We start from the raw sequence: 24,701 nt of genomic DNA on the forward strand, positions 1-24,701 counted from the left end.
TCAGAGTCAGAATAAGCTTTATTGGATTCTGATCAAGGAATTGGGTTCTTTTGGGTTTTTTCTGTGCTCTCAATGTACTTAACAGATACACACACGGACAATAACAGCATGTATAGTGTATTTATAGGTGCAATGATGCAGTAGTGCACAGTGCTAAGCGTTTCACAGCATGACGTCTGTTCAGTTTCTCAGGCTACGTCCACACTAGCCCGGATAGATTTGAAAACTGCGTTTTCGTCTGGAAACGCTCCGCGTCCACACTAGCGTTTTCAGTCGTTTTCACAGAGTTGCGCGTCCACATTGAAACGGCCCAAAATGCTTATGTTCCAGTCCTGCGCATGCGCAAAAGCGAGTGGGAATTAAAGAATTTTAAGAAAAGCTATCTGGAGCATGTACAAACTGATAATAATCTTTTTTAGAGCTGTCAAAATTGAGAGAAATCAAAACAACTGCTGTATAATGGCCTCCGCTATCTTTTTTAAATTTTTCACGTGACTGCATCACATGACTAAAATGCGTCATCGTTTCAAACGCATCGTTTTTCCTTGAGGAAAATGCCGTCTCAGTGTGGACGGGAAGCCAAAACGGAGAAAGCCTCAGTTATCCAGCGCTGAGTTGAAAGGAGCTGGACTTCCTTTAAGGGTCATGAAGACAAAGAATCCGTCCCTTGACTGGTAGTAAGCTTAACGACTCACAGACCATCGGGTGGGTCAACAACTCTCAGGACTACATCCACAGCCTGAACCCCCACTAGGAGTTAAATACCTGGTGCTCCCCCCATCACCTTTTAGAACTGAAAAAGCACCGCAGATGTGAGATAGGAAACATTTCCTTAATCTAAGAAGTCCAGCTGCCTTCAGTTGAAGCACTTAAGACTTCACTGTGTGACGGGATGAGTTGACGATATAGAGGCGAAGGGAATGAGGGACGTGTAAGAGAACAAATTTGATGCAGGAGTGAGCAGAGAGATGTTTGCGGGATGGGTGAGGTTGAACTGAGCAAGCGTGGTGGTTAATTTTAGGAAGTATGAGGAGGAGGAAGAGTTTGGTATAGTTGTGAGGTTGTTTTAGTTTTCATGAAATACTAGATGATATCTCGATGCAGTGTTCAGCTATGGTGGTGACCGAGGTGTGGCCTTTCATGTTCTACTACTCTGAAGTCTGGTTGAGGTGCAGCTGAAGGGCGTGTGCGTGGTTGGTGCATTGTTGTGTAGCGCAGCGGTCTCCAACCTTTTTTGCGCCACGGACCGGTTTTTGCCCGACAGTATTTTCACAGACCGGCCTTTAAGGTGTCGCGGATAAATACAACAACATAAAACTAGTACCGGTACTGAAAAAAAGAAAATTTATTCATAACACACGTGAAAAGACCCAGGAAAACCGAGTAAACGATAAAAACGATAACAAAATAACGCTGAAAACCGATAAAAACCCTGAAAACTACACATTTCACACGTGAGCCTCAACTCTCGCGGCCCGGTGCCAAACGACTCACGGACCGGTACCGGTCCGAGGCCCGGGGGTTGGGGACCTCTGGTGTAGCGTATCCCTGTGCATGACCTCCACGGTCAGACAAAAATTGCCAAGTGGGTCCGATGGCGGAATTTACGTCCCTATCGGGGTTACAGAAAACTAAAAACTGCCAAAAACTGTAAAGAAAAATTGGTTATTTTTGAGATTTCAGATTAAGATTTGACAAATGGTGGTCGACTCCACTTCCAGGCCAGTGGAAGTGGAGCCTCTCGGGGGAGAAACACGGCTTCTCGCAAAGGTTACAGTGAAGCTTTCCGCTTGGCTGACGTGATGGTGGAAGATTAGGCATGGTCTGACATTAGTGGGTAAAGTTTAATGGATGGGTAGAGTTGTAGGAAGTCATTAAACACACTTTGTAAACAAACATTTATTTGCTCTCATGTGGAAAAAGTCTGTTAAGGTTGTTAAGGTTTTGCACTTCAAGCAGCAAATTTCACCTTTTTTAATCCCGAGTGGCTTTTCAGGGAGCGCATCAGCAGAATGAGCTCCGTGAAATGAATAGTGAGGAGGTCAGAGGTCGCAGCCAAGCCAAGTTTTACATGACAAGAGCCTGTGGGATACATACTGACGAAAGTCCTGCTGGAGTTACCCGTGAATTCCCCAGCGGATTTCATTCTCAGGATCAGACTATTTATGGCTGAGCATTTACTAATAAATTAAGCAGCATATATCTGCATCTTCTGTCCTTCTGATTGATGCAGAGGAGTTTGTCTTTTTCTGGTCTTTGCTCAGAAATACACACCAATAGAGATTTTCCCATAGACTGGGAACCAAGAAACTGAGCTGCATTTTGTGCATTTTGTCACATCTTAACTCGTCTCTGTCTTTTTAATATTATTTTAGGCTCATCTAAGTATTTACAGCTTACAGTTGTTCAGGATGGATGGGTGGATACTTTATTCATCCCCTGGAGGAAATTCACAAATTCCAGCAGTATCCACAAACATTTTAGACATAAAATAAATACTAATAAATATTGTAAACATTGTAAAGATTATGAAAATTAGGATTCTGAAAGTAAACAAATCAAAGTTATTTTATGGCATTTCCTTTCAAGAAAAGATTTTATATCTTCCGGGCTTCTAAAAAAGGATTGCAGCGTATGTCGATATATTTTTAAGCTTCTCATAGTTTCACAGCTCATTTGACATGTTATGACTGGTCGAGCTCACTCATAGGAAATAGTCATGTAAAAGAAAACACTCTTAACTTAAGTTCAGCAAGTCAGAATTTTATTGAATTAAAAAAAAAACACTGATAAGGCACTTATGCCACTTATTCTTATCTTTTTAATCCTTCGATAAAGCTTTAGGAGTATTTTGCTCATTGTTTGTTCTTCAAATGTTGCACTCGGTTCCCTCGCTCTCCTCGTGGCTATTAGTAGTTGGTGCGCTGGCTAGTTAGTTTGTCATCCTCATTATGGATGCAGTGATTATTGGTGGCTTCACTGCTGTGTGCCAATTAAATATAATTACAAGCCGATAAATACATGGGAGCGTTTTTGTGTCGCCCTGGCCGGGCTCACAGGTTTTGCAGTGCAAACGAGTTGCTACACCTTTTGACATTTCAAGCTTTACTGTTAAGCTGATAGGTAGGTCGATACACCCTGTTATAAACAGACAGGGAAGGCTGTACAGTAAAGGGTGTGAACAGTAATGATAAGGTGAGACTTGCTGGAGTCGCTCGCACAGTATAGCAGCCATTACCAAAGCGAACTTATAGCAGAAGGAGTGAAAGGTGTTTGTCAGCGGGAAGGGTGAGGCGTTGAAGAGAAGAAGCTGTTGGAAATGTGGACAGAAAAGCAGAAGGAGGGGAAAGAGATTGTCAGAGAGGAGACAGATGAGGGAAGTGCACAGATGGGTGAGAGAGGAGTGAAGGTAGAGAGGTTTGAAAGGGTGTGGACAGTCAGATAAGGACAGGCTGTGCTGCAGGATTATGACTGCCATCCATTTCACCCTCCTCTGTGTTCAATACTTTTTTTGTTATTTATGAAGCTGAAACGCAGGGAGATGCAGAGTCAGGCTAGCTTCTCTCTGGGTTTTCAATACGGGAAAGATAACAGAGAGAAACCGCAGGGCAAGTGGATTGTGTTGGTCTGAAAAACGGGGAGGTGCATGAACAGTTAAGAATCGCTGTATTGTCCAAAAGTACTGACATTTAAACAGCATTGTAGTGCGCGTGCTAGATAAATGTAGAATTAATCAGACAAATGAGAGAGCCGGGCACCGTTCATGGTAATGCATTTCTGTGCTTCCATTACCTTCATCCGCTGGGACAGCAGAGAAACCACTTGAACTATTTCTAATTCATTAGAAATTAACATTTTTGCTAACATACTACACATTTGCAAAGCGATCAGCCCCAGATGGCCGCCTCTCTCTGAGCCTTGTTCGTCCAGGGATTTTCTTCCTGTTAAAAGGGAGTTTTTCCTTGCCACTGTCGCCACGTGCTCGCTCATAGAGGGCTGTCTGATTCTTGGGGTTTTCTCTGTATTATTGTAGAATCGACTGTAGAAGCGACTGCTGTTGTGACTTGGTGCTATGTAAAGGAAATTGACTAATATTTAATTCAGTTTAGTTTTCAATTACATCTTGCACAAAAAATAATTTCAAGGAGAGATGCCTGCGATTTTAAATGCTTATATTTTGAGCTACCACCATTTGTCAAATCTTAATCTCAAAAATAACTAATTTTTCTTTACAGTTTTTGGCTATTTGGCAAACTGGTCATATTTGTAATTCCAGAGATCCACAAAATTACGCACAATCATTGTCGTTATTGATTAAAATAACCCTTGATGTGCTGAGCCGTTTTTGAGGCGAGGCATCACGTGCTTTATGTTTGCACTCCAGCTATATAGCACAAGCATAGATTTGCATTTATGACGGTATGTGGGAAAGGCAGGACGGGCTGTGTCTGTTAGCAGCGAGTGTTTTGGAGCAGAGATAAATAAAAGAGGGAAATTTCATGCCGGGCAGGAAACAGTCTGTTTTTCATTCTCAGCTGATACCCGTGTACTGTAGTGTCTTCTAGGTTTTAGAAAAGTCATGAGAATGTGTCTCTACGATTGAATTTTAAAGACAGAATTTAGCTAGGTGACATAATTAGGTTGAGTTAATTTACCAAAATAAGCCTTTTCCAGTCTGTTTGAGGGGCTTCATGCTGTCGCCACCCTCACCCTCAAGTGTGGCTAACTCCACTGAAGTCTAGCAACACTTTACATGTATATTCTCTGTGCCATTGTCAGTTAGAACAGCGTGTCTTTGTGTTTATATGTATGAGGGCTAAAATTCTGCAGGGTGTGAGAGAGACCTTCACACAGAGCCTCAGAGAGTATTGTCTTTACTGTAGTGGGAACAGCCACAGAGTAGGTGAGATAAAATGTCGTTATTCACATGTTGTTGCAAGTGAAAAAGATACACTTGGTTAGTGGATGTGTCACAGTCATAATGTTCCCAGTTTGGTTACACTGCAGTTCCACTTGGCATGGTTTTAAGGGTTTATGGGTAGGTTTGGGGATATGCTGGTTATGGTTGAGGTTTGGCTAAGAATCCAAGAAATGAATGTCAAAAGTAGCCCGTGCTTTAGTGTGTGTGTGGATAAAAACAATGTAGCAGAGGAGTAACACAAAAAGTATTGTTTGTAATAGCGTAGTGAACTTGTGCTTGGCCTTACATATATGCTTGAAATTACATGTACTTGAATAACAAGGACTAATTGTGTTTCCCATCATCACATTGAATGACCTCTCTTGACAATTTGCAAAGCTGTGATATTAACTTGATTTCCTTTTTACTGAAATAGTTAGAAATGTTTTTTCCCTTCTCTTTAAATTTCCTAAATCCTGCCTTAGGAAGGATCATTTTAATCTCTGTTTTGTCACACAGTTACACAGATATACCCGGTTTATTTATCTGTAGCTCCTTTGTTTATTTTTGGCGTTTCTGATGCGTGTCTGATTAAGTAAGCGGACATAACTTTGCCAAGAATTTAACCAGAGGACAACTGTGCAGTCAACACTGTTCTGAAAACATGACCAGCCTGCATTTCTAAGCACATTGTTACATCTCTCCTCACCAGTTTTTTAGAAGCTACACTGAAAAACCAGTTACATGTCTACGATGTCTGGGTTTTTAGTTCATCTCAGTTACTGACGTAGTAAAATCCTTCTGTTTATTTCCATTTATAGCTTTCACAAGATCAGTTTATGATGTTATAGTTGTGCATTTATCTCCTTAACAGAAATGAGTTTGTCCCGCCCTGCAAATGAGTTTGGAGCTCCTCAAGGCTCCGTACTTGGGCCTTTTTATATGTGTAGTTCATATGCACGGACGCAATTAAATAATCATAAAAACCTATTAAAACTTAGTTTATGTTAATACATATATGTACATTATAGTAAAATGTGCTAGCAGAACAGTGTGAGTCTGGAGGATTTGAGTGCAGAATGGCGCGTTCTTTGCTTGAAGAGCAAAGGCAACTTTAAATGTTTATTAGCAATGCCAGGATCATATTTTGGTGCTTGCCTCAGCTGATTATTTTTTGGCTAAATACCAGAACCAATTGCAGGAAAATTTTCAGAAAGTGTAACATCAAGGCGAACCCGATAGACTGATTTATTTACTTTTAAGGAAACATCTTGTATTTCAGAGCTTAATTACGTTCACATGTGAGGCCTGGGAGAAGGAGTGTGTATATGTGTGCATTGTTGTGGTGTGGTTTGGGTTAGTGAAGGGTGGGGGCTGGGTGGAGTAGTATTGCGCAAGACATCATTAAGCAGAGAGTGTGTGTGTGTGAGTGTGTGCTGGCCACACCTCTGTGGCTGTCTCCAACAGAGGGGAGTGGACTTTCCTGTCCAAAGATAAAGTCTCCAGGAAGCAGATCCTCCTGCTATAAAACTCCACTGGGAGCCTAAAACATTAATGCTACATGCCTCATATTTACTCAAGTTAAGACTGTTATTATTATCGTTATTGTACCCTTTGTTCTAACTCATTTGTGCTGCAAACAGTAACCCTGTCAAGATGATTATTTGCTAACCCTTTGTTTGAACAGGATGCATTTTTTTCCCTCCAAATACTAATTCAGTCTGGACTCTGAATGATGATTGTTATATGTTGTAGATTGTTATATGTTTGTCTCAACAAGACAACACAAATCCTAGTGAGTGAAGGCATGAAATCAAGGGGAAAATGTGAATATAGGAGTACGAGCAGTAGCAATGGAGGACTTTGACAAGTTATATCTAAACAAGCTGTCAGATGCAACAAATTATTCATCAGAAACAGATGACAATCTTTATTTGAACCTCAGGAAATATGAAATATTATGGTCTGTGGATCATACTGCGCTTTTTGCTGCTTGACTGCTTGTATGTGAGACCAGCACATAAAGTGGTTACTCAGACAGAAATAAGAAATGTCAGGTCCACTCTAGAAGACGTGCAAAGCAAACTTTATTTACCATGAGACTGTATTAAAGTTGTATGGTTCTAGCCCAGAGTTTTAAAAATAAGACAACTTGTTGTGATAGAGCTGCAACTAAGGACTGTGTTTATTCAGTTTTTATTATTCGGATTATTATCTATTAGAATTATTTCATCTATAGAATTCCAGAAAATAGTAAAAACAACTTTTAAAGCCTATTTAACAGATTTCAGTGGTGAACGACCTTTCAGACGTGTGCAGATGTCTGCTTCAGAGATAAAACTTGCTGTTTGTTTAGGATTTTGACAAATTAAATGAGCTGATTGGTTACTGTTTCCAAAGTATTTAACTTGTTGACATGTTACACCTGCCTGCATTGTTTACATATTTGCCAGCTTGTATTCTTATCTGTTTATGGTCAAATTTCTCTTTTCCTCACTATGATAATTTAAACATTTAAAGTTTTATACAAAGAAGATGGATGATCCTTTAAAAAACCATAGCAGTTCACAGATACAGCTCTGCTAAATTTATTTAGAACCTGGCTTGCTGAGGTGGGATGTTATTTTCATCAGTTACCCAGAACATTATGACATGACGTTGGTAACTTGGCTGCATGCATGTGCACGGATGTCTCAGCAGCTAAGCTTATTTAATGAGTTAGTAGTGCAGGAAACCAACAGAGGAAATACGAAGGTTATACGTGTTTCACTGAGTCATGCTACTTTTAACAGCATATACTGAGAAAAACGATTAAAACGAGCGTTTGTGGGATGTTTTAATGCTTTAAAAAAGCATATTTTCCTCTGCTAACAGGAACATCGGGTCCAAGGTCAAAATAGACATCAAAAGGTCAAATGGAGGTGATGTGAGATGTGAAATTTTACACTTGCTTCAACTCGTACTAGCCAAATTCCATCAGAAGTGGATGGAAAGTTGGGGAAGAGACTCCACTACTAGCCCTTTTTTTTTCTCTTTTACTCAACTGAGAAACTTTGAGGATTATCCAAAGGATTCTTCAAGTCAGTCTAGTTTTTATGCTTGTTCTCTCTGTTGTTTCTTCCATCATGCAAACTTCAACAGTTTGTAGTTAGAAGATTCCAAAGCAGGAGAAAACAATGAATAGTTTTTGGCAATCAGTCAGGAATAAATGTAATCTAATGACAACCTGAAGATGCCCACTGTATAATCAGCAGTGGGTGAGGGCTCGGCATGGTGCTGCGTTGGTAGTCCGTAGGTGGTACGCAGAGCTTTCCAGAACCACGTCTGCATAGCTGTATACAGTCAGTGTCAGAAATATGCGTATGAATATGCGGGCTACACTTGTTCTTGTAAGTGCTGTTTTTCATCACAGTGAGGTAGAAGCGGGGTTAAATTTACTTTGAAAATCTCCTCTGTGGCCTTTGCTTCCGCATCTCATTTTGTGCTATTTTTTTCCCTTCCTCTTTGTTGATCTTCCCTTTTCTGTTGAAGCCGCCTTGTTAACCTATCAGGATAAGACCTAGATATGGCGTAATCGCTGCAGAGCCACCCGCCTCTGGCTTTTGAGAGTTTGTGAAGCCTCTGTGTTGGTTAAATTCCCACAATCCCCCTCTCTGCGTGGCCAAAGTGCTACGCAAATGGAAACCACTGCGGGTTCATAAATCCTGCGTTACTCAAAAGCAACTTGGCAGTAAATTTTCAGAAGAGATGAGGAGACAGTGAAATGTTGGGGGCAAGAGGAGTGAACAGCAAGATGATTAAACAATATGGCGAGCTCATATGAGTTAACTAGTGTTTGTCAGAGTGACAGAATGGGTCAAAGTTCATTCAGCGGCCTAGATTTAGCTTTCCAGTGAAAGTTTTCTTTTAGTTGCTGTTCCTGTTTTTCGTTTTTTCCCCAGAACAAACAAACACACACACACACACACACACACACACACACACACACACACACACACACACACACACACACACACACACACACACACAATCACGCACTTTTATCTCCCCTCATCTCTCTTTTTCTTTTCCCGCCATTCTTCTTCTTCTGCTTTCTCTTTCAGTCTCCCGACCCAAGCTCTTCTTCTCTCCCTTTCCCTCCCTCTCCTCCCTTTCTCACTCTCTCATCCTAATAGGATATGTCGAGGGAGGCACTGCTTCCGCTCACCCCGTCGCCATGGCAACCACGGCTCTGGCGGGAGTTGCCGAAAAGACTGTGCAGCCTGACCCCCCCGCCATCACCACCACCAATCCTCACTCCTTCTCCTCCTCTTTTCTCCTCCACCTTTCCAACCAGTGCTTCTCTCTCCATCTTTCCCCTGCCCCCTCCTCAATCTCTCTCTTTTTCTAAATCACCACTTATGCCAAAGGGGAGCACGCATGCACGCACACACACACACACACACACACACACACACACACACACACACACACACACACACACACACTGAATACCTGCCAGCACAGCACAGTGAATAGCCCTGTAATCGCTCTCTCTCTCACACGCACGCACACACAGACACACAAACAAACAATGAGGCCCTCTGTGCATGCGTGTGTGTCACACTGATGTATTCACATAAACAAGTCAGTTGTCCTCCAGCAAACAGGAGCACTCATGCACAAAGAGACCACATCACACACACAGACACGCACACACTTTCTATTACTCCCTGTGCGTTTGTGTGTGTGAGAGCAAGAGACATGAGAGGTTAGAGAGGCCGATTTACTGTGCTTTTGCCAGCAGGGCTTTGGTAGCATGAGTTAGTTAGCAATCATTGTGTGTGTGTGTGCGTGCGTGCGTGCGTGCGTGCGTGCGTGCGTGCGCATCTATGTTGGAGCATTCAGTCCATTCAAAGGGCAGCACATTCAAAATTTGGGATGCAGAGAGAGAGAGAAACAGGAGGGGTTGCAGTTCAGTGCAGATGCAGTCACCTCTGCTGGTGCAGGATGATGATGTCATTGTTGGCAGCCCACTTCCTACAGTGCAGAGCTTCCGGGAAGCAAATACATGACTGGGAGAGGAAGCTCTATGTTAGTCTAAAGTTATCTGGAAACATGTAGGTCATTAAGTGGATTGGCTGGGGTTCAGTATAGTCGCAGTAAATCATGTTGTCTGTGCGTCAAATCGCAGCACATCCTGGCGAGGTCGTCGGAGGGGGTTCAGCTTTCCTGTGAGTTACAGGAGCAGCAGCAGCCAGATTTCTATTTTTTTTTTTACCTGTCTGCATCAATAAACAGTTAAGACACTGCCTCTTAGTCTACTAGAAAAGATAAAGCAGCATGGGACAAAAGGGATTAATATGAAATGACTTCCACAGATTTTCTCCTTCTCAGACTAAGTTGAGATCAGTTTTTTAGTATCAGCAAACTATTGTTTGTTTATCTTCCCTTTACTTTTTTCTTAACTGAGTGGATTCTGTCACATTTCAAGCCTGCTTATAGAACAAAATGACTGCCCATATGGAAAAGATATATATATATCTTATAAAGTTTGTATCTGTCTTGTGTGAAACTTGTATGAAAAGCATACAAGAGTGAAAACAAATATAAGATCCCTTGAAAAATTATAAAAATAAAACTTGTATGTTTTGGATACTTCCTAAAACAATATATGAAAGTAATGAGAAAGTGGCCACTTTCATGAGTAAATCATATAGGTTTTTACTATTTCTTTTCCATATGGGTGGGTTTGCATCACAAGTTAAACCCGGAAATCATTCGTATGGTCGGCAATCCACGTCTTTGATTTATCCTCAGGTGTTAAAACCCACCATTAAGGAAAAGAGTTGTGACCAGTTTTAACTTTAAAGTTCAGATAAGTTTAACTCTGAGCCTGCCCACTGCCAGCCTCTGCCCATGTGAACACCATAGCAACTCCAACCAGCTGCTGTTCAAACCTTCTGTTTGTGCCGCTCAGCTGATTAGAAGCAAGCTGGCTTAAAGTGAGCGGAGCTCGTGTCAGACATCATGCACGGATCCACTGGTGCAAGAAGGCCCTGGATAATGAATAGTAGAGTCCAAGAAGGAAGGTGTGAACCTGACAGTTACTATAGTTGAAATGGGCTATGGCAACTTTAACACTGTGTAGCATTTTTGTATCAAGAGTACCCTCTCCAGCTTGAGCCGAGTCTTTAAATTATGTGTTTGACATGAAACGCACGCACCAACTTCAGGTCGCTGGTAGGCAGCCTCGATCAGGGCGACATGCACAACGTTTAATTTTGCCCAAGTTGTTCCAAGCAGCCTCTCACACATAACTTAATACTTTGCATGTGCCTCTGAGATTAAAGAGTAGCCAGCAGACGTCCAAAACTAAAGGCGACGCTTGATGAGGTAATGACATCGTTTCAGTAATGCAGGCGGCGCTGATTTCTTAAATTACTCTGTCGTCATTAGCACTAGTTCAACAGCATCCCCCCTTGTGCTGGTGTAATTAATGACATCTTGTGGACATGTAGAAGTAATTTTTGACGTGTCAGGTGGCTGTCGCGTGCAAGTGCCTGTATAATTAATAGTGGGCTTCTTGCCCTGGGTCAAGCTGCTTGTTTCTCATCTCGCCGCTGTCAACTTGTCATGCTTCTTCTTTAGGTGACAAGCCTTCAGGGTAGGTTATGCTTCACGTAGGCATAGTTTGGATGGCGGGTTGTGTCTAAAGCTGAAAGTGTTGATCGCTGCTCTGAACGGCCGCGCCGGAAGACAAGGGGGGGGGGCTGTCAGAGAGAAGGGTGAGACATGATAATTGTTTTAATATGCTTGTAGATGCGCATATTTTCACATCAAACTTAGATGTTATTTAAACTGGCGAGGGGGCGCAGGGGGGGTAAAAAGCGGTGTCAGCAGAGCAAAATATATTCACCTGTTTCCAGTAAAAACAGACTGTTTCCCAGAGTTAAGCCGAGGTGCCACGGGTGCCAGCGTCTTCGCCGCTGAAACAAGAGAGGCAAAAAATGTTTGAGATTTTCCGTTTGTGAAAGTGATGTTGTAGAAGTGTTGGATGGGTTGTGGACTTGACTCGGTTTTGGATTCTTGAGTAAAATAAGCAGGCAAATTTATGTTTTCCCACCCTCAGCTGAGTCTGTCTCACAATGATACTTTTAAACAGCCAGGGATCGAACCACCAACCTCCTGAGCTGCACCTGCTCAAAATGATTTTCAGTAATAATGTTCTGTTTGTAGCGATTGCAACATATTGATCGTAACATAAAAAGATTGCATGCTTTCTTTACCGACTTTAAAAGAAAAACGCTGTAGAGCTATCAGTGATAGCGAGCCGTCAGGAGAGACAGGCCGTGAACTCTGTCAGACTCTGCTGAACTGGTCAGGTTTTATATCTCTGTAACGTGTCTTGCACACCTGGTTCAGGCACATTCTTGCAGTTACAGAGAACCTTGTTGGAAACTTGGAAAAATAAAGTGAATTGTAAAGACGGATTATTGGTAAAGGCTTAAAAAAACTGTCTGCATATGATGAAAGTCTCTGCTGTTATTGTAAAGACGCAGGGAAAGGTTGCTAGAAAGACATTTTTGGGCGTTCCTGCACAATCAGACAGGTTTCGAACAAGTCCAGTTATGTAAACACTTCTTTGGAAGTGAAAGCAAAGGTATGCACCATGATAGCAGCACGTGCATTTGCTTCAGAGCTACAGCCACTGAACGCTTTTAGCTGCTTTCCACTAAAGCGGTTTTCAGAGGAACGGTTTATTAATTCATATGAAAGACTCAAAAATAATGGAAACAAGTTTATTATGAACATCCAGAAATGACAATATATGGGTAAAAGAGATATTCTTCACCTTATATTTTATTCTGAATGAGCTGTCTGGTCGAGAACTTATCCTCTGTGGACAACAGCTAATATTTCTGAGCCTCTCGGTAGCATATAATGGATTTCTGGTTCAAGACTTTCTTAAATCAGAGATTATGAATGCAGATCAAATTTTAAAAAGCTTTATCAATGTTAGACAATAACTTAAAAGTTAAGACTGCATTGAAGTCTCTCTTCTGCTCTACATAAAGCCTCATTCTCACAGGCCTAGACTGGTTGACAACGACCCTGGCTACCTCCTGTCATTAGAGAAAAATACGCATTCCCCAACTTATTGGAAGTTGCTGGTGGCCATCATCAGGTGAAATTGATTGCAAAGAGGATGCTGTGTCAATACTGTCATTGCTGCAGATGCCTGCAGTTTGCATGGAAGACGCCAACCAGTCTGCAAACACCATTTACTTCATTTACTTCATTTCAAAGTGTTTGCAGAAGTCGGCATCTTCCGGGCAAACTACGGGAAACTACCCGTTGCAGTCATAGCAACTACTGCAATCACCAGGTTTTTAGTGCTGGACTCTACCGCTTTGCAGCCACTTTTCACACTAGCAACTGCCAGCAACCAGTTGCCAACCAGTTGTGGAATACACACCTTTCAGTAGCAGTCAAGGAGCTACTGACCGGTCTGTAGGCCTGCCTGAGTGAAGCTTTAGCACAGTGACTGCCAGCAAACACTCTCAACTGGTTGGAGAATTTCCCTTGCAGCTGGTGGTTGTCAAGTGGTAGCCAACAGGTCTGTAAGCCTGTGTGACTGATGCCTAAATTATTTAGTCTACAAACAGCAGATTCTGCACATTCTTATGAATAGATCGGTTTAATATGCCGCAGTATTGTGTAGTATACTTTTCCTTCATGTCTGATTGTTTTCAATCAGAGATGCAAGCTTAACATTTTCTGTGGCTTGACATACGACTTGATGAACCTGAATCTTTGTACTGAAGCACCTGCTAATTGGAAAGCTAGTAGAATGCTAATGATACTTCTGAGGCTTTATTTACAACAGCTGTAGCAGAAAGACCAGCTTATTATGCCTACACATGGCAAAATCACGTACAATAGCAGCATTAATTATGAGACGAATGCTGTTTGCAACAGATGCATAATTAGTTATTGTGGCTTTTAATTGGGTTTCTCTGATCACCTTCACACATTTCCTTTTATGACTTAACCAAAAAGCTGCGAGATGTCATGGTTTACACTGTGAGCGTGTCTGAAGTTGGATTTTTCTTGCTGTGCACATTTATGCACACCTGTGCTGCGAGCTTTATAGGCAGGCTGTCCTGTGTAGGTGTATGAGGTGAACAAGTTACTAAGCACCCAGGATATCAACACCGGCAACTCCTAATAGGTAACATTAGACTGAGAGTCAACACTGACTGTGGCTAAGACTGAGCTGTGCTAGTATCAGCCTGCTAACAGGTGGGTGAAGCAGAGAGAGAGAAGCAGAAGGGAGTGTGCTTTAATCCAGGGTGGGGGCACTTGGTGTTGCACTGGGTGGGTAAGGATTTAAGGGGTGGAGCTGCAAAGCTGTGCCTGTGGTTAATGTCTTCCCCAGCTGTTGTTTATTCTCTCCATGTCCATATCTGACTTCACACTTCATATACTCAAGTGTGCAAACACACACAAATGGAAATGGCTGTCTGCAAGTGCCTAAACATATAAATTCTGTACACACAGGCACTGGAAATCACAACGAATCCACGCCAGATATGCCTCTTACTTAATTTCTGCTCGCTCCTTCTGTTTTTCCTCCATTTCCATCTCCGTCCTCCGTTCTCTCCGCTCGTATATAAGCAGTCACCGTGTGTCTGTCTCGCCTCGGGACCTATTGATTTCTTCCTGTTAGAAAAAAGACAACATTTAAACATCAGACTTAGAGGACTCAGAGGAGCTAGCTTTGTTGTTTCTTTCCCTCTGTGTGTGCTCTGTGTGTTCTGTTGTTTTCTTTTCACCACAGCAGATCGTGTTCCCCACCGATGACCAGCGCAGGTGCAGCACGGGTAGTGTTACAAAGTCACCATCGGTCTCCTTTTTCACCATTTGGAAAATAACATTTTCCACAACAACCCAGGAACTTAAAGTCTTTGTAAGCTGATATTGATACTAGTGTTTAAAGCATAAACTGTATAAAAAAGATGGGTGGATTTGACTGAAAAACCAAGGGGCTCTGACTCCAATGTGGTAGCGCTTGTAAATCACAAAGTGGGCCTGCTGTAAAGCAAACGGCGTCTTTATCGTCCTTTTTGACTCTAATGGGGACCGTAATTCAAAAAGGAACATTGTGTTGTAATAAATATGACTTGAAACTAAAACTAATGACCATAAACTCATCAGGAACGTGTTTACTGAGGCCACAGATCAGCGACCCGAGGGCCATTTTCTTGTAGACAGTTTTATAGATGGGCTTTCTTCTGTACTTAGTTTCACACTGCTGGCCAAGGTAACTTTACTATTCAGACATCCTTTTTATACAGTCGATGTTATAAAGTGATATTTAGCCTGACAGTTGGTGCTGATACCAGTCCATATTCTTTTGTTTATTGGGTTTTAGTTATTTCCCCTCTTTCTGTCAGGTGAGATGGCTTTAGTTTAAAAAACAAGTTTTAACGTCAGCTGTTGGCAACATTCAACCTTTAACAAGCACCTAACATAACCGACGAATATCAACCACTAAATACGGAGTTATTACTTTCTCATAAGCTGACATCAATCAACAAGATAGCTGATACCAATATTTGATACTACTTACAAACGACTTAAAAACTCTCCAGATTATAAAATTGGAGCAAAAACAGTGACTTTGAGCGAGGATGCGCTCTCTGTATCAAAGGCAGTTTCTCAGTGCGACTTTGTTATAGAGGGCTGTCACAGTTTACCCCACTTGTCATGTAACTTGACATCAATAAATTATGTGGCTGCTGACAGTCGAGCATGATCGGCCTGTCAGGAGTCTACCTCTCATGTTTAGCGTCACCTGTTAGCTCTTTGTTAGACAGCCAGAAAGTGTGCTTTTCATTTGATCGAGTTGGTAAATAATTCCCTGCTTGTGTACTCAAAAATATCGCCACGCAGTGTCCTCTCTGAACACATGAGGTTACTTATAGCCGAGCTGCATTGCAGCTGCAAATCGCTCATTATTTGATCTGTATGAAGCCGGGATTAAAGTCCTCTGGACATTTTACATCTTCTTCTCTCTGCCGGGCTTCCTCACCACTACAGCTGCTCCCCACTTTCATTCAAGTTAGAGATCACATGAATTAATTGCACGGCGAACACTGTGTGACCCATTTTATGATGGAGCAGATGAACTGAGAAGTGTAGGGTGTGTGTGTGTGTGGGGGGGGGGGAGCTCCACTGCTACAGTAAAGGTTTTTCCGTGTATCGTTCTGGCATGTCGGGTTCACTTTTTAAAGGCTTGCAGCTTTGTGTGGCAGATTGTTGCCATCGTGTCATTTTAACGACCTCGTGCAGAGATCTAGAGGAAGCTGCCTAGATTCTTTAAGCCATCATTTATTCATATTTACATGCAATTCATGCTGGAAATATTCGGACAGTCGCACGGTGTTTGTAATTTTGCAGCCATCGCAATAGATTTTAGCAGCCCGAAAGTTTATGAAGGAAGATGATTCTTAGTAAATCTCCTGATCTCAGTCCAGTGGAGCATTACTGAGGGAGGGAAGGAAGACTCCAGGCAGAAGGGCATTTCCTGCACGCACTTATAAACATTAACATTTTATTTCGATCGCAGTTTTGAATTTAAACTGAAAGTGAGGTGTTCAGTTTCGGCTTAATTGATACTTTACAAATTTTTTGTGGTGGCATACGGAGCTCAAATTGTGCCAGTGTCCAAACACAAACTGTTTCTGCTGTTCATTCCCTTAAAAAAATAAAAAAGGTCGAGCTTCAGACATTTCAGAAAAACTGTCCTGAAATCCTGACTTGCAGAAATGATGTCCTTCAGATTTTCTGTTTTTAAAAGTCTATCAGCTCTTCACTATTTGCAAACATCAATGGTATTTGAAAATACTACTGGGTGATTGATCCATACTATAATATACTGATGCTGTATTATGAAACCTGGCTGTGTTATTATCGATAATATGCATTCTCTGCAACTGAATATCAGTTTGACCGAAGGATTGAAAGATCATTTTTGACTTTCATAGTAAAAACACCAAGAGCTTAAACCAAAGCCGATGGCAAAGTGTGGCTTAAAAACTTTTAAATAGGAGAATAGTTTATACATTTAATCAAGGACATTTATTGGGGGAAACAAAGCCACCGCTTTGACGCAGAGCGGGATATTAAATTGTGAGGAAAGAGCTCTTTTACATCCTCGCTCTTAAGCTAATCACTCTGTCTTCATAGAAAGTGTTTCTTCCTTTTTGGCCCCTCTTTCTTCCCTTCCATCTCCCTTCCTCTGAGATCAGAGCTCGCGGGCATCCGGAGGGGGTTTTATTTTCTTTTTCTGTCTCTTTTTTTTTATATTGGACTTCAGCCTTTCAGTCTCTTCTTTTGAGGATTTCGCACAGAGTTGTGGGTTTAATCTGAGCAGCTGTGAAAAGAGGAAAAGTGGAGGGGAGAGGAAAATCGAAAAGAAGAAGGGGGGAAAAAAAAAGAGCGAGTGGGTAGAAATGAAGCCAGTGAGGGATGAAAGGGTGAGGTGGTGAAGAAAAACAAGGGTGTGGTTGATGTAAAGAGTGAGAGATGCTGGAAGGAGAGGAGGGATGTGACAGACAGAGAGAGAGAGAGAGAAAGGTGAAAGGGGTGTGGTCGTGATAGAGAGAGCGAAAAGAAAGGAGTGAGGAGAGGCGGGGCTGAAGCAATGGAAAGACGAGTGGACCGGGAGGGAAATGGAAGGGAGTTGGTGGTGGGTGGGGAACGAGTGGAAAAACATGGAGTCAGCTGATGGCTCCCAGTTTCCATGGCAACGCTTGGCCTTTCCCACCCACTCTCTTTCTCTCTCTTTCTCCTGTCTCGTTCTGTGCCTCACCCACTCCCTCACTTCTTTCACACTTCATTTTCTTTTCAGTTTTTTTCCCTTTTTTTAAAGACCGTCTCAGTATAATCACGTTACAGCCCAGCTTCTCTTCGCCCATCTCCTCTCTTTTTTTTGTCCTACCTTCTCATCTTCTCTCTCCTTTCTTTTTCCTATTTGCCTATAAAGTGCTCCTTAAATCCCTCCTCACCTAAGCCGAGTTTCACGCAGGTGCGGCATGTTCCTTTCCTTTCCTTTCCTTTCCTTTCCTCGCTCATTACTTTGTTTTGTTTTTTTGCTTGTTCAAGCCCACTGCATTAGACCACAGTGTAGAAGGTGAGCATTGATATGGATTAACCATTGCAAATCGTATCTACAAACAAAAATCAAGACGCTAATCTATTTTAAATCTTCACGTGTCCTGTAATGCTGTAAAAAGGGGGAAAAAGCAGAACAACAGGTTTGCTCTGTTGTAACTCTGGCTATTTGGACATGACGCTCACCGACGGGAAAGTTGTTTACCACTTATATTTGTGCCGATGCCACTGCTACAGCCTCCAGCTGAACTGTGTGACCCGATGAAAGGGCGTAGCAGAGTCTCCACCCTCTCCTCCTCACCCAGAGCCAAACTGTGCTCAGCTGAACTGGACGGAGGCCAACTCCCGGACTGGAGGCTCGCTGCTGCTCCCTCTCGCTCCAGTTCTCCCGTGTCTCTTTCACTCTTCCTGTGTCTTTTTTTTTTTTTTTTAACTCTCTCCCTCTCACACAGTACCAGTCTCTCTCTGTACCCATGCAGCCCTTCCCTCTCTTCTGTCTCCCTCACTTTCTCCTCCGCCCCCCCACCCAGTGTACCACACTGCAGCCATTGTTCCCTGTGCTTTCGAGCTGCATGGCAGCCGAGTCCTGGCTTGCTGTAGATGCAAAGGGACAATATGAAAAACCACAATGCCTGTTATAAGAAAGCATTTTCCTTTGCATGAAGCATTTCTTCAAAGCAAACCTTAACCAATCGCTGTCTGTCTTCATTCACTGAAGAATGAGGTCAGGCCATGAAAGATGTATGCCCAAAGGGTTGAGGAGGTTGCAGAAGCATCTCTCATTCCATAATTTTCTTTTAATTATATTTTAAATTCTTCTCCTATGGCTGACGCGTCTAACTACTACAGTACCCACGAGTCTCAGCATCATTCGTTATGTATCAAGCCTGTGATAAACGTATACCATCATATTTCCTAATATGATCCTGGCATTGCATTTGAGTCGGAGAATGAATTGTTCTACTCTTGTGAATATTGATGAAAGTGCACACTTTGGTTTTTCCTGGTGAAATTTGGTGAATGTTTTACACAAAAATTGATAGCATTTGTTATTTGAGTTATTTGTTATTTGCACATTGGATGATGGTCCTGATGACAACCAGCAGTGTTTCTCTTCCATCCTCCCCAGTATTTTACACCTTATCTGCTCACAAATATATGCATTAATGGTGTTCTTTGCCATGACCATGTAACACACAGAGTGACTGCAAAGCAGAGAGAGATACAAAGATTCAAGGTCACCTGTTGTATTCATAACCAGCGCTGTATTTGCATGGACTCTAGTAGAGTAGCTTTGCATGATTCGATTCAGAATAATCTCCAGTAATCTTACAGCTTGATGGGCCTTGATGTAGCCACTGCCTCAGTTCTCTCTTTCAGGCTCTTAAGCTACTTGTTTTTGATTTTTGCCCCAAACAACAGTAAAAATGAGCATCTACCATTGTATCAGTGTGTAATATTAGGTCCCTGTTTAACTACTGTTTCCTCTGCTGTTGTGTTCATTACTGTGGGTTGTTTGGCTCCTGCTGACTTTTTAAACAATAAACCAGCATGCATTAGCATTTTTCTTTTTTGGCATGCTACACATAACTATGATTACTGCTTCTAATTAATATATCAGATCGCTCTCCTTTGAGAATAAAAATCTAATTATGTTGAGGATATAAGTTGCCAGGTTTAGAGTAAAATCTGGAATAAAACCAGTCAACTTTAGTTTGCTGAAGCTGAGTTATCGCTTTGTCCTTTTCTTTCTAACCTTTTCTTATATCTTCTTGTCCACCGTGTTCTCTCTAGCAGGCAGATATAGGTGATGACGGCTCACAGCCGAAAGACCTGAAGGTGAAGAAGGAGTGCAAGACAGAGCCCTCCTCGCCTCATCCGAGCCCCACTGAGGACCAGACTGAGCCCGTTGACCTTTCGCTCAACAAACCTCGCTCCGCTTCGACAACGAGCACCACAGTCAACCCAGCTCCCAGCAGCGCTGTGACCCAGCCCAGCCTGTCAGCCACACCTGTCCCCTCTGCGGTGCAATCGATAGGCTCCATGGTAACTATAAACTCCTACCTTCTGTGGATTTAGAAGTGTAAAGCGCAGTAGAGTTACAACCACTCATTTTCATCGCTTCTTTTCTCTCCAGGTCCTCTCTCCAGGATCCATCTTAGCCACGCAGGGCGCTGGAGGCCAGCAGATTCTCCACGTTATCCATACAATCCCCTCAGTGACCATGCCCAGCAAGGTGGGTCAGCTGCAGACCATCCCTGTGGTGGTGCAGTCGCTGCCTGTTGTCTACACCACCATGCCTACTGACGGTGTCGCCACAGCAGCCATTACGGTGCCGCTGATAGGCAGTGATGGGCGCTCCGAAGGATCTGGTGAGTGTACAGTCATAAGCTCCAAGGGGGCAACACCAGTGCAGTATCCGGTTGCTCAGTCTGACGTCACTAGCCGTGTCTGGGTCTAAACTCCGCTGCAGGTCCATATATCAAACGATCACTGTGGCATTACTGAGAGTTGAAAAACTGTCTAAAGTCTTTCATCTTTAATAAAATGATCAGCGTTCTGCTCTACCAGGTGTAACAATTGAGTTTAACATCCAGGCATCCATGAAAACGGAATTTATGACATTTAACGGAGTTAGAAGTTAGCATGAAGTTAGCTCGCTAGCTTCTATCTAAATACAATATAGCATGTCCTGACTGCTGGGTTTTGGAAACAAATTAAAACGTACAGCTCTGTTATCACTTCCAGCATAAATGAAGACAGAAAACTAAACAGCAGTGACGTTTGTAGGGTTACTGAAGTTGGGCTAGCTGGTATATAATGATGTGCTACGTGACCGCTAGCGACACAGCTATGTTAGCATAATATAAACAAGCTAACTTTTTTTCCACTCGATAAAAGTTACCGTGAGTGTTCTCGGTGGTCAGAAACAAATGTAATCGCATGGCAGGATGCTGTAAAAGGACCAAACTTCAGCCAGGAGAACAACTGAGATAATCCATCCACAATACGAGGTTAGTCATTCATATACTGCTGCATGGGCTGGGCTGTAGTTGCATCCTAAGGTTTTAAAAACTGAGCTTAAATAAATGATTAGCGGTAATAAAAGCCGAGGGAGGTCAACAGGGATCACTGACTGTTTTAGGAGCTTTTTGAGATCAAATAGAAGAAAATACATAACATTAAACATGTTAACAACACAAAAGCCATATTAAACGCAGACTACTTTAGACCCGGAAGTAGGATTCGTCGCGTCATCACTGAACAACCGGATAGCTTCTGCTTTTAGCAACAATTGTCTGTTTCATATAGACCACTTTCAGTCTTCAGTTGCCTAAATATCCAGACTTTGTACTAAATAAGATTTATAAATACAGTATATCAGTCAACATGAGCTCGCTCATTGACAGCTCTGTGTGATAATGTCAGCTGACAGGGTTTGCTAATGTTTGCACTTGTCGTTTGGCTTAGTTAGCAAGGTGCATCTGCAATCACTGCAACATGCATTTCCACTGCATTAAACGTCGTGCCTTAAAACAATATATACATTCGAAAGTGCAGCTGGATGAGGAATAGAAACCAAACTTGAACCTATAGGCTGGAGTCGAGGGGAGTTCACTCCGTTTCGGAGGCAGGCTCAAGGGGACATTAGAGGAACTGCAGTTTTTGGTTAGGCTTCTTTTTTTAACCCCATATTCACTGTTCTTGGGTTGGATAGACTGGTTGGTCTAACCAGTCAGGAGCCAGTGATGTAGTTCAACATGAGCCAATAACCAGCCTGCATAGCCCGTGTTGATCTAACACAGGTTTGGTGCAATCTTGGAGATTTTGTTTTCTTGCTCTTGCAAAAGAATCATGACATCACCTTTCTTAACATTAAAATAAAACTTTGCTTTGCATACTCAAATTTAGCACCGTGCTAAATATTGGCCAATGTATTCTACTGGATCTAAGAGTCTTATGTTGGTTTTTTTTGTGTTTGTTTTTTAAGGAGCTGTACAGTCATGAAGCAAAGGTTGAGTTCTTACATGAAACCACACAAATAACCTCTGAATCCAGGATATTATTTAAAGGTGCAGTCTCAGAAACTTAGAATTAAACCTTTAAGAATACAAAGGAGCAGGCACTGCTTTGTAGAGCCACCATGTTGACTTGCCATCTTGATTTACATCCCTCCACCTCCCTCCACTAAGATAAGGATCATACCTATTTTTTTATCAGCCCTTCACCAAGTAAGTGAAAGGAAATTTGAAAACTGCAAAAACTGCAATAATTCTGTTATTAATGCTTGTAGTTTTGCATTTTGGCTGTTATGAGAAGCAGACTAAATCATGCGTTTAAACGGGGGTAGGAAGATGTTTTACTTTGCAGTGACAGAGCATTTTAGAACCTCTTTCTTTCTTTAATGTGCCATGTTGAAACAGGATGTTAAGAAGGAACGTGGCACCGCGAATGTTTATTTAATATGTCGCAATATCTGTAATGAAAATACTTGTAATTTGAGATGAGCGGTAGACCTCTCCTCTTTAATGTCAGTCTTCCTCTTTTGACTGTCACGCCTGGCGTTGCATGGTTCTGTCACCGCTGCTTAAACTGTCATTTATGGAGGTGGGGGGGGGGATCTCAGTCTCAGTGGAACACAGCGTTTCTCCCAAAGGAGCTGGTGTCTGTTTGTGGTTGGTGATATGTTTGATTTGCCTTCTGTCTGCCTGTCTATCTTTGTCATTCTGGAAATTCTCCATATGTGCCAGATGATTGATGGCGTTGTCTAAATGTGGAAAACTGCAGAGAGAATTGTTACATATGTTGCAGAGAAGTGGCTAAAATTCTTCAGTGAGCCTCTGAGCAGCTGATTTTCTCATATTCTGTAATGTAAAAAGCCAAGAATGCCCCACTAAAATAGTCATGTACAAGCTGACTACTTAGCATTTGTCTGGACTGTTATTAGTCAGCAGTGTCTTAACCTCCCAAGTGTTCCTGTCGGTTTTCACTAAACAACAGCAAATGTCTGTCAATCCCTGTGTCCACACGACCGGACGCTCGACATTTGCCCAGGCAAGCAGGCAAAATAGACCTCCGCCCCTTTAACTGCAGTCGAGTCCCTGGGCAAAGTCGGCAGAGTTCACCTGGACTCTGATTCACAACAACACAGTCTGGACTGAGGAATGTAAACGAGGCAGGCGGTGAATCTCAGAAGAGTCTGCAGCACACAGACTGGCCTGAAGATGCTCTCAGACTGTTACTCATCCATGCCAGGAGCTGTTGTGTGTTTGTGTTTTGATTAACGTTTTTGACCTTTTCCCAGTTTGTCTCAAACCCCTTTTAGAAAATACAAAATACCCAATACATTAAGTAATATGACCGTAAATGCTCTAGCAATGTTAAAAGATAAGATTGATGTTTATTTTTTTTAATTAGCATTTAATCAGCATTTATTTATTTATATTTGTTCTAATCTCTGTGTTTGTTTTTGTTTGCACGAAGCACCTCGCGTCTGCAACAGCAGCAGTTTCATGACTGAAGGCAACTACTTTGTTTATTATTTGCGGCGTCAGTCAAGCAACAGGCAGAAAGTTAAACACGAGGCACGCCGAATGGCTGCTCGCTCGTTTGCGTTCTGAAGTGCAAACTCGTAGAGGAACGAGAAAGAAAGTACAGATAGACACAAGTCAGGAGGAAATGAAACATAGTACAATAAACTGAAGTATACTGTAATCAAATGAAGTGTGAGGGTAACTAAAGCTACACTGTGTTCAAATGGATTCAGAAAATACGAATAAATGATGATATGACATAAAAAAATGTGTGCAAAAAAAATGAATTCTACACAACAACTTAGGTTACTTTTAATAAACAAATCAGTGCTTACCATTATATGTTACATTGTTTTTAATCATTTAAATTTTTATTTAATATATTGAACAGTTATTGTTTTTGTTTAATATTGATTTTGGCAGCTTTGGTCCTCCGTACATACAGTATGTTACATAATTACAGGTCACATTGTGCTGACTTGCACAATATTATTGCACAGTAGACGGGAAATAGTTTTCTTTATGAACATAATACTAATTTAGGGCAGTATTGTGGCACGGTGTCAGAGTGGTTAGCACTGTTGACTGATAGCAAGAAGGTCCTGGGTTTGAATCCGATCTGATGGGCTTGGGTTCTCTGCGAGTGCTCTGGCTTCCTTTCACAGTCCAAACACACGCAGTCAGTCGGGTGATTATTATAAAAGCATAAATGAGCCGACACACCTCTCAGAGTCCACGCTTTGTAAGCTTTGCCTGTAGACTCTATGCTCTCGTCACAGCATCCATCAAACACGTATCCTACTGTCGCTCTGCTAAGACACGCATTGTTTACTTGCTCGCACAGAAAGCTGTTGTGTAGTGGATGGGGATCACAGGGCTGGAGGGCAGAGGCGGAGAGTAAAAAAGTTAAAGTTGAATGAATGTTTTTCTGAAGTTTTCTTATGTTTTTTGCTTGATGCTCAAAAGTAACCAGTCATCCTCCTCTGGTTAAAAGATGTAGTTTTGTTGTTTTGTATTTACGTGTCTAGCTCTGTTGATTTTTACGTCCTGTTTGGTGTCTTCGTGGGGAGTTTTTGATGCTGCACACAGCAAACTTCAGAAACTCA

The 24,701-nt window shown here is 42.1% G+C and overlaps 1 protein-coding gene across 5 annotated transcripts in view; it reads left to right on the forward strand.

Annotated features, from left to right (window-relative positions):
* Positions 1-24,701, forward strand: part of klf8 (Kruppel like factor 8) — an 87,975-nt gene that overhangs the window by 48,975 nt on the left and 14,299 nt on the right. For 4 of the 5 annotated variants that reach the window (XM_080867170.1, XM_080867171.1, XM_080867169.1 and 1 more), the window contains 2 exons: positions 19,856-20,107; positions 20,199-20,433. In XM_080867170.1, the coding sequence (XP_080723296.1) occupies positions 19,856-20,107; positions 20,199-20,433 (487 nt within the window). The remainder of the gene's footprint in view (positions 1-19,855; positions 20,108-20,198; positions 20,434-24,701) is intronic. The other variant, XM_080867168.1, reaches the window with a different exon arrangement.

Source organism: Rhamphochromis sp. 'chilingali' (genome assembly GCF_963969265.1).
Source record: "Rhamphochromis sp. 'chilingali' genome assembly, chromosome: 19".
Classification (NCBI taxonomy): Eukaryota; Metazoa; Chordata; class Actinopteri; order Cichliformes; family Cichlidae; genus Rhamphochromis; species Rhamphochromis sp. 'chilingali'.